This window comes from Physeter macrocephalus, chromosome 7, assembly GCF_002837175.3.
Source record: "Physeter macrocephalus isolate SW-GA chromosome 7, ASM283717v5, whole genome shotgun sequence".
NCBI classification, from domain to species: Eukaryota; Metazoa; Chordata; class Mammalia; order Artiodactyla; family Physeteridae; genus Physeter; species Physeter macrocephalus.
The window spans coordinates 147,528,141-147,547,283 of NC_041220.1; the positions used below are offsets into that span (position 1 = coordinate 147,528,141).

The window sequence follows — 19,143 nt, forward strand, 5'->3', positions numbered from 1 at the left end:
CCTCTCTGGCCTCCCTTAAATGCTACTGGAAACATTTTTGCTTTGAACCCTTGCTTGATGGAGTGCCATTGATTGACATCAGTGGATGCACCAGCCCCCAAAGGATTATAAGTCTGTTTATATCAGTCACGCCCTTACGGTGACATGCTTTTTTATCATCTCGTTTGCGTTCTACCGGGAATGCCCCTACCTCCCCTCTTGAGCTCACATACCTTTCAGAGTAAACCCCTTCTACCCTGGCCCCCGAAGTCATGTCTACAGTGGCTAGCTGTCTACCTTCTAAATTGGTTTTCCGTTTAAATTTACATCTCTAGGTGCTGTACAAGATCGCCCCACTTTGAGGAGTGTAACAGGCAGGATCCTAGTTTGATACCCGTGTAATGTGCTCTTACCCACTGCACATAACAGGCTGTATGCTGGCTCTGTAGCTGTGTAACACGCAGCCCCTCCTTTGTAGCAGGCAGCGTTGCTCCATAGCCATGTAACATGCAGTGCCTGTGTGACTATACTGTAAAGACACACTGGGAGTGACTGGCTGACATTAAACAAAGCTAAAGGCACCCTCACAAGTGTACAGTCCACTGGGTGGATTCCTGGTTTGTGCACTAATAATTGTACAAGCATCAGCTTCACAGCAAGTATCAGGAATTGCCTGACGGTCCAGTGGTTAGGACTCTTCGCTTTCACTGCCGAGGATGCAGGTTCCATCCCTGGTCGGGGAGCTAAGATCCACAAGGTTCACAGTGTGGGCAAAAAGAAAAAACAAAATGAGACGAGCAACAACAAAAACATCGAGCATCCATTGGCATTAAGTGTGGAAAAAGTAGAGGGGGTGGTGAAGTGGTATCCCTTAGCCCCGGGGAAAGCACGCATGAAGACCATACCCGGAGGTGGTGGGTCCATGGATAGCACATGGCCGACAGCCACCCCTAGTGAGACTGGGGAACCTGAGAGTTAACAGGAATGTGCCTGGGATGACCCCATAGCCATGCGAGGGTCTCAGGTGGGCTCTGAGGCCCTTGCTGGGTTTCTCCCCGAATCCCTGTGGGATTTTGAGGACTCAGTGGGTCTCCTGGAGCCCACCATGGGGCCAGGGGGGGTGGAGTCGGGTGCCAAGCCTGGATTTCAGGTACACGGGAGCAAGACAGGTGATACCTCCCACAGAACGAGGACAGCCCCTCCCAGCCGTGGAAAGGGACACCCTGATATTAATGGCCTCATCAGTCCCATGGTCATTTCTCTTAAGGAACCTTCACAGCCCAAGGTCAGAGGAGCTGGTCCTTGGTATGAGTTTTCGGTTACCGAACGTCTTCCCAGCACAATTTGTCACCAAGCCTTGTTCCTCTCTTGCAGGAGGCGGTGGTGGCGGAGACCAGAGGCACGGCTCGGATGAGCAGGGTACGTACCCCTGGTTCCTGATGTCCTGGGTCCCTCACAGGTACTGCTGAGGAAAGCAGGAGCCAGCGGTCACAGCCTCATGTTTAGGATTTGCAGCATCCTCTGAAAGATACTGGAATGAAGAATGGTTCTCCGGACACGCGTTCCGAGGGGGCTCAGCGGAAACACAGGCAGACCCCGGCGATGCGGGAGATTCAGGTCCAGACCGCCGCAATCAAGCGAATATCGCAATACAGCGAGTCACACGAATTGTATGGTTCCCCAGTGCATCTAAAACTGATGTTTACACTACACTATAGTCTATTCAGTGTGCAGTGTCATTATGGCTAAGGAAAAACACCACGTACAGGCCTAAATTTATAAAACTTTTTATGGCTAATAAATGCTCACCATCCTCTGAGCCTTCAGCGAGTCATAGCAGTAACATCAGAGGTCACGGATGCCGTCACAAATAGAATCATGATGAAAAACCTGAAATATTCGAAGAATTACCAAAATGTGATACAAAGACATGAGGTGGGCAAATGCTATTGGAAAAATGGCACCGATAGACTTGGCTGGCGTAGGGTGGCCACAAACCTTCAATTTGTTAAAAAACAAAAAAAAACAAAAAAACCCACAGCATCCGTGAAGCATGCTAGCATGAGGTCCGCCTGGAGCTGGTACCGACGGCATCTGCATTTTAAGTTCAGTCGCCCTCCCCAAGTGCCCTAAGAAGGAACGCCATCCATATTACCCAAGGTCCTCCAGAGAAGCGAGACCACTAGGGTGTATAGAGATGAGGAGAAAGACACTTATTAGAAGGAGTTGGCCCACGTAGTTATGGAGGCTGAGAAGGGCCTCGATCTGCTGTCTGCACGGCGGACACTCAGGGAAGTGGCCAGTCAGTCCCGATGCAAAACACCGAGAACCAGGAGAGCGAGTGGCGTAGGTCCCAGTCTGAGTCCAAAATCCCAAGAATCTGGAGCACCAGTGTCCAAGGGCGGGAGAAGATAGACGTGCAGCTCAGGCGGAGAGCACATTGTCCCTTTTTGATCTAATCAGACCCTCAATGGATTGAACGATGCCCGTCCATGCTGGTGAGGGCAGCTTGCTTCACCCAGGCTAACGGGTTCGAATGTTATTTTTTTCTGGAGACGGCCACATGGACACATCCAGAAATAAAGTGTTCCCAGCTGCCCAGGCAGGCCCTGGCCAGTCCAGCTGACACGTACGATGAACCGTCCATCACACCGCCCTCCTTTTTATTCATGGGGGAGGATGTCTTGTGCACCTGCCGTGTCAAGAAACATCTGTAGATGTGGGACGGATGCAGGTAGTTTTAGAATTCCTGATGGTGGATGGAAACCCCGTCACCGTAGAGCGCATGAGAGGAACGAAGAGGTCGGTGACTTTGATTTTTCAGGAGGTACATGAAGAGCCGGGCATCTGGCTGCTTGAGGTCACACGGCCTCTGAATGGTCCCCCCCGGGCCCCCTTCCGCTGTGGACTTGTCACCCACATGAGAGCTTCCTCACTGAGCTGGGAGGACACCTGAGCTGGTCCTAGGGATGGGGAAGGGGTGGGGTTTGGCATCCCACGGGGAGCCAGTTCTTGGATTGGAAACAGCTCACGTAGTAAAATGAATTCCGACGTGGGTTTCCGGGAGAGGCTCCGGAGGGCCGGTCCCTCCGCGGTTACCTGGGGCCCCGCCTCTCAGGCCTCAGCCCCATCCTCTTCCTCCGGGCGGGGCCGCCAGCCCCCGGCCCCGTGGTCCATCCGCGAGGGTTACGTGTTTGCCTGTCACGGTCATTGACATTGACGTGTCATTGCCCTGTGCTTCCTCCCACAGCCGACTCCCCGGGGGTGGTGCCTGGAATCGTCGGTGCCGTCGCAGTCGCCGTGGCCGGAGCCATCTCCAGCTTCATCGCCTACCAGAAGAAGAAGCTGTGCTTCAAAGAGAACGGTAAGGCGTTCACCGCCGCCTCCTTTCCGTGGCGCCTTGCTACTTTGAAAACCGTGCTTTCTTTAAAAAAAAAAAAAGAGCTAAAAAGCAGAACTCAGGTTGGCATGAAACACGTGGAAGGCGGCCGAGGGGGTCCTGAAGTCGCTAGAAAACTGGGATCTGACTTTGTGGCTTTGATCCCAGCGTCTCCTGCGTTTAGCCGTGTGAGCTTGTGCAAGTTACTAACCACTCCATTTTGGGGGGCGGGCGTTCCCATAACGAGGAGAGATGATAGTCTGCGCTTCAGAATTTTTGTGAAGGTCCATAAGGTCGTGTGAAAGTCTCGACAGGTTGCCTGGCAGAGAGTGAGTGTTGAAGAAATGTTCGCTCTTACGATTCATTCATTGATACGTACATGGACCGCCGAATGCCACGGTTACCAGCCCAGAGGTCGGAATTCCATCACTGGGCATTTTGGGACTTTGTACTCAATCGCTAAGTTACTTCGGATTCGTCCTGACATCAGTGAGCTCTACCGTTTGGAGCACGGTTAAGGTTTGTGCGTCTCTGGAAGGCTCTGTCTAGGTCCTGCTTTGAGAACAAGCGAGGGGTGGCTTTCTCTGAAGATGCTCAAACTCAGAGCTTGACGCTCAGCCAGGAGAGGAAGGCGCTCGCTAGGCAAGGATGCACAGGAAGTCCTGGCCCCAAGATTTTCCGAAAATCTTCAGGTGAATCCCAGTTGGACTCTGGCATTACAAAGCATTTCTGTTACCGTGTGAATGGGATATATGACTCTCTGGATGTCTGTATGTCAAGACACAGGGATTTGAGGAAGCTCCCAAGAGTCTTAATAGACTTGACATCATCTAATATTTGGAAAAGGGATTCCGAAATTGGGAAAACCAAGTGTTCTGCGTCCACCCTACCCCACCCCTGGGTCTCGGTCTTGGGTTCAAGCACTCTTCCCCCATTGCAGGGGGAAGGGGTGGGCATGGAAACGGAAAGCTTCCCGGGTAGAAAGAGTTGAACGTACGATTTTCAAAACCAAAAGCGAACTTTCTGAAGAACTGGCTCAGGGCAGGCGAGGATTCAACTTATGCTTCCGGAGAGGCTGGCTACATTCATTCCCCTAGAATATGTCCTTCAGTCTCTCTTCGTGGGCTGAATTAACATTAGGTGCGACTTTAAATGTTTGATTTGGTTTATGGTTTTCACAGGTTCATGGTCTTGGGCTGATGTAGATGCACAAAGAAAAAGGAAAAAAAAGGGGGCGGCAAACCTTCATGAGGGAAGGAAGTGGGTATTTCTTTTCTTTTTTTTTTTTTTGGCGGTACGCGGGCCTCTCACTGCCGGGGCCCCTCCCGTTGCGGAGCGCAGGCTCCGGACGCGCAGGCCCAGCGGCCACGGCTCACGGGCCCAGCCGCTCCGCGGCACGTGGGATCTTCCCAGACCGGGGCACGAACCCGAGTCCCCCGCATCGGCAGGCGGACTCTCAACCACTGCGCCACCAGGGAAGCCCGGAAGCGGGTATTTCTGATTTCAGTAATTAGGCACTTTTGTCTCCAGCTGTAAAATGTCCAGCATTGACACCAAGAAAATTAGGTCCCTTTTCTCACATAAGCACCGAGTCTAATGCAGACAGCGAGCATCTTTCTGACTACGTGGGTAGATATTGTGGTTTATAGACCTGCCTTATAAAATGAATTTAGTGTTTGCTGTCAGTTATGTGTTTTTATGAACAGAGATGGCCAGGTATCGGGCGCATGACGATGCTAGACCTTTTCAGGTCCGTGAAGGACTATTTTATAGGTTTTATTTCTGGGGTGGTTATTTTAAGGTGTGCAGTCGTGAGCTTGGAGATTTCGTAAGGAGGATGTGGCTACAGCGTGTACAGTGAGCTCGCATCCTTGGAGGAAGCATGGTTTGGGGTAAACCATTATTCTCTGAGCGTGGCGGTTTACAGAGTGACTTTCCAGGACCTCGTTGTTGTATTGAATTTTGTAGTGTCTGTTGCATTTGCGCCAAGCTTCCTCTCGAGCGCTTACGGGGGAAGCAGATGTGTTTTCCCAACATGGAGATAACATCGATCTAGTACTGTCAGCATTGATATATACTTAGTTAAGAGCTTCTCCGTGTTACGTTTTGTGAAAAAGTATGAGAAAACCTCCACGGCCAGCAAAGTTTGGTAGCTCTGTCCTTTATTCCTAAAGGTTTGAAGTTGTGACTCTAGGAGTTTAATCTGGTTTTCTTCCAAGTGATGCAAGCTGGCCTCTTAAAGCCGTTTGGGATGCAGGCTCCTGGTTGATGTGCCTCTTTGCGTTTTCGTGGGTTGGCTTCAAGTTACCAGTTTAAATGATGGGTGATGCTGAGCCCGACCCGCTTGGACAGGGCACAGTGTTTGGCTGTTGGCACTGGATGTGGTCGATGGCTGATTCTCGTGACTCACTGCACATCCGCCAGCTGCTTCCCTTGTCCTTGATGGTAGCGGATTCTTGAGGCTTTGGTGAAATGAGCCACCGGCATGTCCTCTCCCTCCCTTCTTTCCTTCCTTCCTTCCTTCCTCCCTCCCTCCCCGCCCCCCTTCCCTCCCCCCACTTAATTCTGGTGTCTCCACTCTGTGATGCTTGCTCTGTCAGCCTGTCTCCTCAACTTCTGAGCCCAGAGGGCATCTTCCTAACAGCTCACGCTGCTGCCTGGGCCGTGGGCACACACCTGAAGTAAACCTTTCAGACGTTTACTGCTCGTTGTTTGTTTTTCTTTCATTTTCCTTTTCTGACCTTCCGTTTCAGATGAGTTGAAGACCTAGGGACGAGTAGAAAACCCCAGGCGGGGCCTCAAGATCGTCCTTTCCGATCCGTGTTTTATCTACAAAGACGCAGAGTCGAAAGCAGACCTTGGCATTTGTCCTTTTCCTTATTGTAGTAAACCTGCCACAGTGATGTGCTTCTCCCAGACCGGGTGCCATACCTTGAATCCTGTATGTTTTCTCCCTTCACGGTGCACAGAAGCGTATGATATTCTATTTTAAGGCCCAGGTAGCTTCAGAATAAGGAAGAGAAATGCAGACATTTCCTTTTAAAGTGAAATCCAACAGAAAGAAACGGTACCGGCGGGGGCTTCCGTGAACTAACCAGGTTTCTCACCATCCCCCATCCTTGCCAGTGGATCCTACAGGGGGTGAGCTCTCCTGTTTTCAGAGTCCTGGGGCAAAGCCGGCCCTGGGTCATAGGGTTTCCTCTTTCACGCTCATGATGGAATTTTTAACCCTCTGATTCCATAGCCCCTGGATTTTTATGGTCCATTTCCATGAAGTATTTCCTAACTCTTTCTCGAATCAGTTTTTGCCAGTTATGTGAATTTCCCAGTTTGCAGCGGGGCGGGGGTGGGGAAAGCCACATATTTAGGAAATACCTAAACATCTCACGATCTTAAATTTCTAAGGTCAGTGGAGAAGTGAGTGTTGGGAACTTGACACCCTAGAATTCTTGCATCCTTGTGTATCCCCGTGAGCATGGAAGTCATCGCTGCATTTGTTGTCTTTTCCTTTTTAACATCAGACCATCTCCTTCTCGTGCATAAATATTAGTTTTCCTTTTCCGACCGTTTGCTGAGCGTCAGGGTCACGTCCGTTCCCGGGGTGAAATGGCTGCTGGTGATCTGCTGGCTGAGTGGCAGGTTTTGGGGTTAGTATCAGGAGGTGGGTTAAGAACCCTGCAACGGAGGCTCTCCGTGCCCCTCCCGTGGGCCTGGTCATCTTCCACCGGTCACCTTGATGGCCTTGACAGTGGTCACCTTGCCGGCCATCTGGGCCTTTGAAGAAAGCGTCTGCAGGTTTCTTGGTTCTGATGAAATAAAGCCCGTGTCCCGGTGAGCACAGGGGTGCATTTAAATCGAATCTCTGTGCCCCAGGAACTAAGTCCTCCGTGTGAACTACAGATGAGACCCTGCCGGTCAGTGGTCTCTGGGGTCTGCTCTTGGCCCCCAGTGCTTGCTGAGTTTACATAAATAACCCGCAGACATAGAGACCCCTAAAGCTGCCGTTGCTGTCACTGCCTTCATAGCTCAAGTGGCTCCTTGCTTTAAAAGAAAAGCATGGGAGTTGCTTTGGTTTTGATTTTGAGATGTGGTGTGTTTGGCCGTCTAAGTGTTGAGGTTGCAGCGGGATGATGCGCCTTGTGGAGGCCGGGTCTCCTCTTCGGGGTCCATGGGGCTGGGTTGGGCACTTGGCAACGGGGAATCCGGCCCTGCCTCCCTGACCACACGGCTCCAGCTAAACGGGATCCCAGGGGGCCGATCCTTTTCCCCGCCCACGAAGCACCCACCCACTCTCAGGCTCTCCCCAGATGCTGGGCGTTGGTGACACCAACATCAAAACTGGGTGTGCCAGCATCGCCTCCCCCTCCCCCCAAATGTCTATTCAGATAATGGATTGAACATGCCTTTTACTTGTTGGAAATAACGTTTAGCCCCGAATGGATTTGGGTCTGGCTGTACTTTATTATTTCCCAGGGGCATTTCTTTTTTTCTTTTCCTTGAACATAGCTAGATATAGGGTTTCTGCGGACCCATTAGAATGTTTTGACTGGGTGTTTTCTTCCTTTCTTTTGCTTCTGGTAGGGAGATTCTCTGTCATGTGAAAGTAAAGCACATTTAGGATTTCTCGTCACAATAGTTCACTCTAAAACGTGCGTGTGTTCAGAGCCTGCCTCCTGCCCGGCCAGCAGAAGACGTGACATTGGCAGTGACCGCCCTGCAGTGTTTTCACAGATCTCTTCCAACTCTGCCCTCTTTGGGTGTTTCTCTTTTCTTTTTTTATCATCTTAGAATTTTGGTCTCTGACTGGGGTCTCCTTTCGTGGTTGGGGGAAAGGGTGATGGCTCACGGAATCCATTTCATACAGACGGGGGATGCGTGTTTCTGGGACCTGGATTAAAAGGGGTGTTGGGTGTTCACGCGTGATGCTAACCCCAGATGCTGCTGTTTCGCAAAAATCAAAGCTTCGGGAAAATAGGAGAACGGTTGTCGTGGGTCCCGTGAGCTACTTCAGTCCTTTTCATGTCATACATGCTTCTGTGTCCCTTCCCAAGCGTGCAGTAAAGAAATAAAGATGTTTTGACTGGGAATCTCTCCTGCGTTTTTGTTTGTTTCTAACTGAAGTATAGTTGGTTTACAACGTTGTGTTCATTTCTGCTGTACAGCAGTGATTCAGTTATACGTATATACGTTCGTTTTCGTATTCTTTTCCATGATGGTTTATCTCGGGATATTGAATCGCGTTCCCTGTGCTCTACAGTAGGACCTTGTTGTGGATCCATCCTCAACATTAGCAGTTTGCCTCTGCTCATCCCAAACTCCCACTCCATCCCTCCCTCAACCCTGTCCTCCCGTCCTGTCCCCCGCCTTGCTCGCCCGTGCATTTTGAATTCTGTCGCCTCACCCTGTGTGCTGGGAGATCGTTTCTGGGGGCCGGCGGGGCGCGGCATGGTCCTCTTTGCGTTGACGTGTGTTCGAAAACTTTTGGAGTAGAAATTGGGAGATAAAATGATAGACTGAAAAAGCATGGGAGCGAACAAACCAGACCCCACGAGGTGCCCTCCATGCCCTGATGACCAGGGCGGTCCTCTGCTTGGGGGCAGCGGTTGGGGACAGGAGGCCAGTTCAGCTTGAGAGTGGCCATCCGGGTGCGTTGTCTTTATATTCACCCTCCTGGGGCGTTTTGTTCTTGCTTGCAGCTGACCAAGGCGAGGTCAACATGGAGAACCATCAGGGCGCCAACGCCGAGCCACCCGGTAAGAAGCGACCCGAGTGGCCCCCTCCCGGCCCCCCGCGGGTCTCTTTTACCTCCTCTCACCACTTCGTGCTCAGATTCTTGGATGGGATCCTTTGTGTCTCGAAGTTTTCAAGGGGGTTCTCTGGGGAGATGCTGCGTAGACTTTCCGGGGCTTGAGGCTTCTGATGAGACCTAAGTCCGCTTCAAGTTCTCTTTAAATGTCGGCTACGAGAATTTTCCAAGTGTCGCCCCATGGCCGCATGGCCGGAGTCAGCAGCTGGCCGGCGTACATCTTCTGAGATGCACCTTTTGCAGCATTTTCACGTGCCGCGGTCACTTTTACAGAATCCTCCCAACCCGGTGGAGAACTGGACCAAGAGGAGGTGGTGCAAATTATGGAAACTTCTCAGGACCAGAGATGGGACGTTCAGTGATTAGGACCACATCTGAAAATGGCAGGAAAACACAAATTATGTGTCTATACACCTGTGTGTGTTTCTTTCTTTTATTTCTGTATATATGGAGACCCACTCCTTTGCCCAAGAAAGGCAACATTCATTGCATAGGATACCTGTGGAATTGAAATAAGTTTTGGGGTTTTTTTAAAAAAGTTTTTGGTCGCACCCCACGGCATGTGGGATCTTAGTTCCCCAACCAGGGATTGAACCCATGCCTTCTGCATTGTAAGGCAGAGTCTTAACCACTGGACCGCCGGGGAAGTCCCGAGATAAGTTTTTAGTGAAAAGTTAACATAGTTATTTTTTTGTTTGTTTGTTTGTTTTTTGCGGTACGCAGGCCTCTCACTGTTGTGGCCTCTCCCGTTGCGGAGCACAGGCTCCGGACGCGCAGGCCCAGCGGCCACGGCTCACGGGCCCAGCCGCTCCGCGGCACGTGGGATCCTCCCGGACCGGGGCACGAACCCGCGTCCCCTGCCTCGGCAGGCGGACTCTCAACCACTGCGCCACCAGGGAAGCCCAAGTTAACATAGTTTTAATTCTAAAAATGTGGACTTTTAGAAAGTGTCTAGCTCATTGCTCTTTCAAATAAGGGAAAGATGTATAACATGAGCTATGCTTTTTTAAGCAGAAGAAAATGCGAAAGAGACCTCCAAAACAGAAATGAACTGATCCGAAAACCTTAGCGCCGCATCGTTGTAAATGAACCAACGCCGTGGACCCTCATTTACAGAATTATTTATTCGGAAATTTGTAGTTTACAGACATTTCTTACCGTCGCAGAGAAGCCGCTAGTAGAGAATGCCTCTTCTTAGTTTCTTTCTACTTTTCCCGAAGTGTCCGTTTTTTAATAGCGACCGTTGCATCGTAGCATGAAATGTATTGAATTTTTTTTTCTAACCTGTTAGATTTCGTTTTTGCTTTCTGTCAGCAGTGAGTTTTGAGCACACTTCTATCTTCTGTAGAAATAGAGTCACCCGCTTCTGGAATTTTCCACCTGCAGGTATTCGCATGCTTGTCGGGGCCGCTGGGGATGCCTTTTAAAATCTGTTCTTGTGTCTTGGTCCTCTTCAGTTCAACAGACCCTTCTGGAGAAATAGAAGGTCGACAGTCAAGTGATTCATAGCAGGATCCCGAGCTCGCCTGCTGAGCCTATCCAAAGATCGCCTGCAGGGACAGAGCGGCCCCGCCGGGAACAAGCCCCGGCTTGTCTGTGCCTTTGCTCAACTTGGGATTCCTAGTTTTAATCTTGAGGTGCGTTACCACACCGTGCTGGGTGGGTGAGATTGACTTGTGATGAGTTTTGCCTCCAGAGGGGAATAACACTCACCTTCTCCACGGCCCTGAGGGGTTTCCCGTGTGCTGTGAAAGGCTGACCGGCCAAGTCCCCCTCATTCAACCCCACTGACTGTTCCCCAAACAGAGACTCCGGGCTGTTTACAAATTGCCTGTAAATTGAATGCGTCTGAACCTCTGCTAACGTTGACCCTTTTATAGAGTGAGGTAAGCCTTCAGCTAGTTTCCTCAAAAGTTCTTCCATTTATTAGGATTTTTTTTTTTTTTCCACACCAAACTAATAAAAAGAAATTAGAAACCAAGTACTTTTTACTTAATGTTTTGCCATGGGGTGACTTTTAAAAAAGGTTGTGAAACTAGTGAGATGGATCCCCTGTTCCCTTTTCTGGGGCCGTAAGACAGACGATCATCCTAAGTGCTGGCTCTTTATAACATCTTGCAATGAACGAATGCCTACTCCTCTCCTGGTAACAAACGATGACTTTTCCACCTTTAGAAGCATTTCCCCCATTTAGGACAGCGCACACGCTGCGTAGCGTCCAGAATGCTTGCTTTTATACGAAAGGGCTTTGCTTGGATTTTTGCGTTCATCTCGGGAAGTGCAGAAGCCCTGATGTTGCAGACGGGCTGGACCTCACCCATAGACTACCCTCCACGGAAATATTAGTTTCCAGTGGCACAGGCTTGCTTCCTCTAAAGCTCTTAGGATAGTAATCCAGAGCAGTGGTGGTTTCCTGAGAAGACTTAATCTTGTCACGGATGATGGTGTAAAGAACCGTTGTGTGTTTCACATCAGCCTCTCCAGGTTCAAAGGCATGACGTTAGCACACCTGCGTGGGCTGCCTTCGCACATCACCTGACTTGGGAAAGGGCTGCTGTGAAGTATCAGTCATGAATTCTGGGTCTTTCCCACTTCTGAAGCTCAGAAACTCTGCCAGTAGTTTGAGGGGTAGGCATCTGAGCCAACCCCCTGCTGGTGAGGACTCATCCCCTCTCCACGCCCGTATCCTTTCTGTGACCTCTCCTCACCGCATTATCTAAAAGCGTTAGGAGTTTCTTTCTCAAGGTATTGCTGGAGACCGTCATCTGGCTATTTAACTTGCTCTATCTTTGACACTATGATAACTTTTGAGTATATGAAATGGTGTAAAAAAAAAAAAAAAAAGGATTGGCTATTTATCATATCCATTCATTGCTTCATTCAACAAATACCTATGACCTGGCGTGCACAGGGGTGAACGTGACATTCTGGATTCTACAGGATGGAACACAAATAAATGTCATCCATCAATGGATGGGGTCAGCCAGTTGTCAAGAGCTGAGGGCCAGATTAGTCAATAGGCTTGGGTCCCCTCGCTAACTGGCTCAGAGCACCTGGTTACAAAGGTAGCAGAGAGCGTCCATATTCTCCCCAGTGAGTCATCATGGGTTGCCTTTGAGGTCAGATCGTGTACACTGACTTGCTTCATAATAAGAAAAAATGCATAAAGTCTTTTTGTAACTCTGAATAACCTTGGCATTTTTATAAGCATTGCAATCATACTATAAAGCATAAATGCCTCATTCAAGAAGAGAAGAGTGAAAGGATGGGTATTTTTTTAAGGATATGAAATTATGACTCATTCATAAATAAGTATACATCTAAGAAATATGTCAACTAGGCTTTTCTTATGGATGGTGGATGTACATTGTTGTAGACTTCAGTTTAATTTCACATTCACATGAAAATAAACATGATTTTATCAAAGGTCTGTCTTTTGAAAAATTGAATTTAAATTATGTGGCTTGGATCATTAAATACTTGGCATGCCGATTGCTTTTTAAAATCATTTTGGAACTCCCATATGAAGAAATCACAGTCCAACAGATTTTGAAATCAACATAAAGATTTTATTGAAGGGCCAAAGGGAGACAATACCAGTGGAGGATTTGTTTTAAGTCTGGGTCATAATGGATTTGATCAACTCACTTAAGCTGTGACCAAGGTTTTGCTGTCAAGGTGCTGCAATGAATATCTCTGTAAGCACATTTTTGTGGCTCTGTGCAAGTGTGTGTGTTGCATTAATGCCTGAAGTTGGCTTTGTGAGGAAAAAAAGCGTGTGTATATTTAATTTTTATGGACGCTGCCCAGTCATCCCCCATAGAGGTTGTGCAAATTCATGATACCCCCCCCCAGCGATGTCAGATCTGTTTCCTCACTGCCGTGCAAACTTTCTTTTTTTTTTTTTTCTTTTCGTGCAAACTTTCTGATTGGTGCCAATCTGTAGGTTGAAAAATGGTATCAAATCAACTGCTTTTACATTGCATTTCTCTTAACACAAGTGAGATTGAGAATCTGTGTGGGGGGGACCGATTTGCGTTCCATTTCTGGGGGAAATGAATGTGCCTTTTGCCTATGTTTATATGTGTTATCGGTCCTATCCTTATTGATTTGTAGGAACTCTTTACATATTAAAGATATGACTGTGAAGTAAGTAGCAAATCCTCTTTCTCACTTTATCCTTCACCTTTTAACTCTGAAGTGATATTTTCCCCCATTCATTTTTATTATTTTTGCACAATGAAGTTAGTTAATCGTTTCTGGGCTTGCTGTCATACTTCTAACACTTTTGTGGGGTTTTTTTACATTAAAATATTTGATCCCCTAGGAATGCATTTCTGTAAAGGGAATGAGGAAGAGATTCCTTGGTATTTAGCTCTTTAAACCCGCCCCCCCCTCAGTGTTCCCACAGCCCTTGTGACCCCCCCAGCCCAGCACCAAACCTTGGGTTATGTGGGTGTCTTCTGCTACTTTGCGGGCTAAGTGAGGCTGGGACTATGTTTTCTGTATCCAACACAGGGCCATGCACACAGCAGGTGCTAGATAACAACTGGAAAAGGAAATAAAGGATCTCTTTTAGCCCATTGACCACTTTCCCCTGAGCCCCAGCCCGGAAACCACTCCCCCTGGGGGATGGGCTGCCTCAGCCTCCCCAGTCCCCTCTGTGGGTTCCACCCACCCCCACCCCCCCCACCCCCGCCGCCATGGGATAATCCCATTATTCCTAAACCATTTATTGAATAATCCATGTTTTCCCACTGATTTGAAATGCAGTTTACATCATCCACTAAATTCCTGGACCTCCCAGGGGAGGAAGTATTTCTTTATTTTTTTCTGTCCTATCGGATCCTTTACAGAAAAAGGTTGGTAACACCTGCTTGAATACATAAAATACCTGTACTTCAAACTGCGTCTTGCAGGGGTCAGGCGTGGTGGAGCAGGTAGTGGCTATTTTGCATCCGTTTTGCATCCCCAAGGATTTCCAGCAACTGCTGTCCCGGGTCAGTGCTTGCCTCTCCCACACCCCTGCCTGAGAACGAATCCCTCATGTTCTGCTTAAGAGATGCCCAGGTACAGCCAGACGCGCACTCGTCCACACGGGATTGGACCTCAGCTCTGGCCTCAAGCGGGTCCCACGGGGCCACAGGCCACCGGCTGTCGGGTCTCCTGCTCTTTTCATGTCACCCCAGGCCCGTGTCCATCCTCACGACCCACCTTCCTGGAAACACCCCAAGCCCCGGGTGTAACAAGTTAACCTGAGGCGTCCCCACCAGCCACTCCTCACCCTCCCTGCCCCTGGGAGCTCCCAAGCACTGCCCCCTCTCCACCAGCGGGCATCCAAAGAAAGGCATTGGGGTTCTGCCCACTCAGAAAGCCCCTGCATCTCCCAGCACACATAGCGCCATCCCCCTGCCCCAGGGCATCCTTCCTGTGACCCTCCCCTCTGTGACCCAGCACTTCCTCCTTGTCAGCCTAGGGGAGGTTGGAGCAGAGGCATTTTTTGTTCTTGCTTTTTCTCCTTCCACCCAATTTTTATGGGGCCAATGAGGCCCTGGACACCCCTTGATCAATGTGGGTCTTCCCCAGCCTCACGCAGGGCAGGACGGTGGAGGTCTCCCTGCCACGTCGTCTGCTGCCAAGGGCCAACCTCGAAGCGAGAACAGTCCTGTTTGTCTCACGTCTGATGGTTTCACCATGTTGTGCAACCATGGCCTCTGTCTGGCTCCAAGATATTTTTATGAACCCCAGAGGAAACTCATCAGGCGACTCCCTGGACGAGTGTCCTGGGGCTGCTGTGACAAAGCACCACAGATGCGGTGCGGCAAGGGGTGGGGGGGGCTTAAACGACAGAAATGTGTTCTCTTGCAGTTCTGGAGAACAGAAGTCCAAGATCAAGGTGTGGGCAGGGCTGGTTCCTTTCTGGAGGGTCCATGGGAGAATCTGTTCCAGCCTCTCTCTCAGCTTCTTGTGCTGGCTACCCATCTTTAGTGTTCCTTGGCTTATAGATTCATCACTGCAATCTCTACCTTTATCGTCACACGGGGAGACAGCCGTGTCCAGTTTTCCCCCTTAGTATAAGGAGGCGAGTCATTTTGGATTACATCCCACCTGGCTCTACTGCAGCCTTGTCTGAACTAATCGCATCTACTCTAACGTCGTTTCCAACACAAGTCACTGTCTGAGGTACTGCAAGTTAGGACCCCGAACTATGATATTGCTGGGCGGGGTGGGGGGGGACACAGTTCAACACATAACCTTCCCCCCTCCCCCTCCCCCCAACCCCTGGCAACGACCAATATGCTTTCTGTCTCTATGGGCTTGCTGGTTCTGGACATTTCATGTAAAAGGAATCACACACGATGTGCTCTTTTCTGCCTGGCTTCTCTCACTGAGCGTACAGTTTTTGAAGTGCATGCATTTTGTATCCTGTGTCCGAGCTTCATTCATTTTTATGGACGGGGAAATTGGAAGGAAGCCCCTTTCCAACCGCATCATCTGCTCTCCTTGACGGCTGTACGTACAGTTTAGGATTTTACATGCAGTTTTCCTTAGAGTGTTTTCCTACACACACACACACACACACACACACACACACACACACACGTGTGCATCAAAATGATCCATCTAAGTGACTGAGCTTTATAAAGAGGTAAAAGGGAAAAAAAAACAAAACACCAGATGATCCAGAAAAATATATGCACGTTTTCAGATGCTCCCCAAATGCAGAAAATGTCAAGATTCATTTCTCCTTTTAGGTCTGTGGCATCAAACCAGCCTGTCTGGGTATTTAAAAACTGCTTTCCCAGCCTGGATAAATTTTTCTTTCTCATGCACTTATTCCGTGTATCAGAGAGATTCAAAGCCTTCTGCAAATGTTAACCTTTTATTCTTCCCCACTGCTTAGAGGTGGGTAGCTTGTAAGGGTTAACCCTTACATATACATATAATCCTTACGTATACAACAGGTATATGGATCAATGAGGTCCTGTCACAAGCCTTAGGGCAGAAAATAATAACAACAAACTGGGTGAAATTAGGAAGAATCACTGGCCTCAGTCGCCAGACCATGTTTCAAGTGAAGGTGTAGAGAATTGGGAAGTTACAGCAAAAGGCCTCCAACTTAAGGAACGTATGTTCACCCATTTTTGCTGTTTTTTGGTGGAACAAAGTCCAAACGAAACAACGAAGGGGAACATTTTCCAAAATCAAATGGAGCTTGAAAGCAAGAGATCTGTAGATCTCTTTGAATTGCATCGCAGGGTCTTGGAGGGGACAGAGCAGTTAATTATTCCAAATCACATCCGAGACCCTCTTCGTGAGCCGTTGAGTAGTTCTTCCGGGGTGATGAAACACGGTGATTGGAGTAGTCTTCTCGCATGCTAGCTCTGCCTTGACTTTCAATTCTTCATCATTCTCTGCATCTCCATGGCTGCCGGATACCCCAGTTCTGTGTTCCTAGAATTGCTCTTACAGAAAATGCATTTTTTTTCTGCAGGTCAGTGACAAGGACCTACTGTATAGCGCTGGGAACTATATTCAAAACTTTGTAATAATGTAGAATGGAAAAGAATCTGAAAAAGAATATGTATATGTGTAAGTGAATCACTTTGCTGTATACCTGAAACTAACACAACATTGTAAATCAACTCTACTTCAATTGGAAAAAAAAAGAAGAAATTTGCCCCAATCTATAACCACCTCCAAGACCCCTAGTGGGTTTATCTTCACATAAGGATCCCGTCTCTGTCACCCCCTGATTCAAAGTGCAACATTACCCCCCCTCCCTGCCACCTGCAGAACACAGATCTTCAGTTGCACACGGAACTAGCAAAATCAAGCCCCGACGTGTTGCCACTTCATTCCCAGGGGACCCACCCCAAACCCAGACTCAGGATGTTCACACCCGGAATGTCCTCCCCGCCTTCTCCTGCAGCAACTTTGTGTTCACTCTTCACGCCTCAACTCACATATTTGAGGGTCTTGATTTTGGGGTTCCCAGAGCACATAGACTCACTTGAATGATCACCCTTCATGGCAGTTAAGGTGTTTTCTGTTTGTTTGCTTGTTTTTTAAATTTATTTATTATTTATGTTTGGCTGTGTTGGGTCTTCGTTGCTGCACGCGGGCTTTCTCTAGTTGTGGCGAGCGGGGGCTACTCTTCGTTGTGGTGTGCGGGCTTCTCATTGCGGTGGCTTCCCTTGTTGCAGAGCGTGGGATCTATGTGCTCGGGCTTCTGTAGTTGTGGTGCACGGACTTAGTTGCTCCGTGGCCTGTTTGTTTGTTTTTAATCCTTGTGTCTTTGTTGTCAAGGGAACCTTGACTCCTTGTGGCCGGAACTGGTGTCTTACGCCCCACTGTAGCCCTCAGATCATGGCACCCGGGCATCAGGGAGGGTGAAATAGCAGGTGGAAGACGGTTTATACGTTGCCCTCTCTGTGCTTCAGTTCGGGGCTGCATTAGTCAGCTCGGGCTGCCGAAATAAATACCCCAGACAGAGCAGCTTAAACAGCAGACATGTATCTCTCCCAGTCCTGGAGGCTGGAGTCTGAGATCCAGGTGTGGGCAGGGCTGGTCCCTCCTGAGGCCTCTACTCCTGGGCGTGTAGACGGCCCTCTCCTCCCTGTGTCCTCGGCCCTCTCCTCCCTGTGTCCTCACGTGGTCGTCCCTCTGTGTGTGTCTGTGTCCTGATCTCCTCATCTTATAAGGACACCAGTGCTATGGGATCAGGACTCACCCTAATGCCTTCATTTGACCTTCATCCCCTCTTTAAAGACCCCATCTCCAAACACAGTGCCATTCTGAGGTCCTAGGGCTAAGACCTCAACATATAGATTTTAGAGGGAAATGATTCAGCCCATAACAGGGATTAATCTGCGTGGTTTTTCCTTCCTTCCTTCCTAGGGGGCTGAGGGAGGAGGTACAGTCATTGGATAACTTTCAGCGGGTTTCCCTCCATCTACACTGTGAATCACTCTTTCTCCTACAGAACCAAATGAGACCCAAATCAAAGGAAGCTTGGGCTGGATTCTCTTTAAAAATTGGCTGGGCATTTTTCGATTTGGCTTTGGAATATGGTATCTCCCTAAAAACAGAGTGGCTGAAAGTCCATAAATATTGATAACCATCCATCCTCTGTCAGATGGCCCACAAAGCAATGGGTCTCCTTGTCAACTGTCCAAATGGCACTGGCATCCACCCACCCCACCTTCCCAATCTCTGCATGGACAAATAATGGTTTAGTGGAGAAAATATCATTTCCAGGATGCAGGAAATGTCATGAGCTGTCTCCTGGGTGCTGTCAGATGGACGTGACCTCATTCACGCTTTGTCACAAAGAAACAATGCAAATATTGGCTACTCTCCAAGGTCTAGGGAATTAGTCACAGTTGGTGCCTTAGTCCATTGGGGCGGCCATAACTAGTTACCCCAGACTGGGGGGCTTCAATAGCAGACATGTATTTTCCCCAGTCCTGGAGGTTGGAGTCTGAGATCCAGGTGTGGGCAGGGCTGGTTCCTCCTGAGGCCTCTCTCCTGGGCGTGTAGATGGCCGCCGTCTCCTCCCTGTATCCTCACTTGGTGGAGAGTTGTCTGGTGTCTCTTCTTACAAGGACGCTAATCCCATCACGGGGGCCCCACCCGCATGGCCTTATCTAACCCTAATCACTCCTCAAAGACACCACCCTCTAACACCATCCCATTGGGGGTTATGGCTTCAACAGATGACGTGTTGGAGGGACACAAGTGTTCGGTCCACACCACTGGACGATGTGCTCAGCACCCCCTAGAGGTGGTCCCACAGAAGCCCTGGGTCCCCCCTTTCTACCATGTGCCTTTGCCCCACCCCTTCCTCAGCCTCCACCCTCCATCCCTCTCCTCCTGTTCCCTTCCTACCCAGCTTTTAAATTCAGCATGAGGTGGGACTTCCCTGGCTGTCCAGTGGTTAGGGCAGGAGGCACAGGTTCAATCCCTGGTCGGGGAA

The 19,143-nt window shown here is 49.3% G+C and overlaps 1 protein-coding gene across 2 annotated transcripts in view; it reads left to right on the forward strand.

Moving 5' to 3' along the window:
• The window catches only part of CD99 (CD99 molecule (Xg blood group)), a 41,091-nt gene extending 27,778 nt beyond the window's left edge, over positions 1-13,313 (forward strand). Inside the window, exons 7-10 of one of the 2 annotated variants that reach the window (XM_055086292.1) lie at positions 1,354-1,398; positions 3,230-3,343; positions 9,055-9,111; positions 9,438-10,615. In XM_055086292.1, coding sequence (XP_054942267.1) covers positions 1,354-1,398; positions 3,230-3,343; positions 9,055-9,111; positions 9,438-9,526 — 305 coding nt within the window. In that variant the 3' untranslated portion in view covers positions 9,527-10,615. The other variant, XM_024115458.3, reaches the window with a different exon arrangement.
• Positions 13,314-19,143: the final 5,830 nt, after the last annotated feature.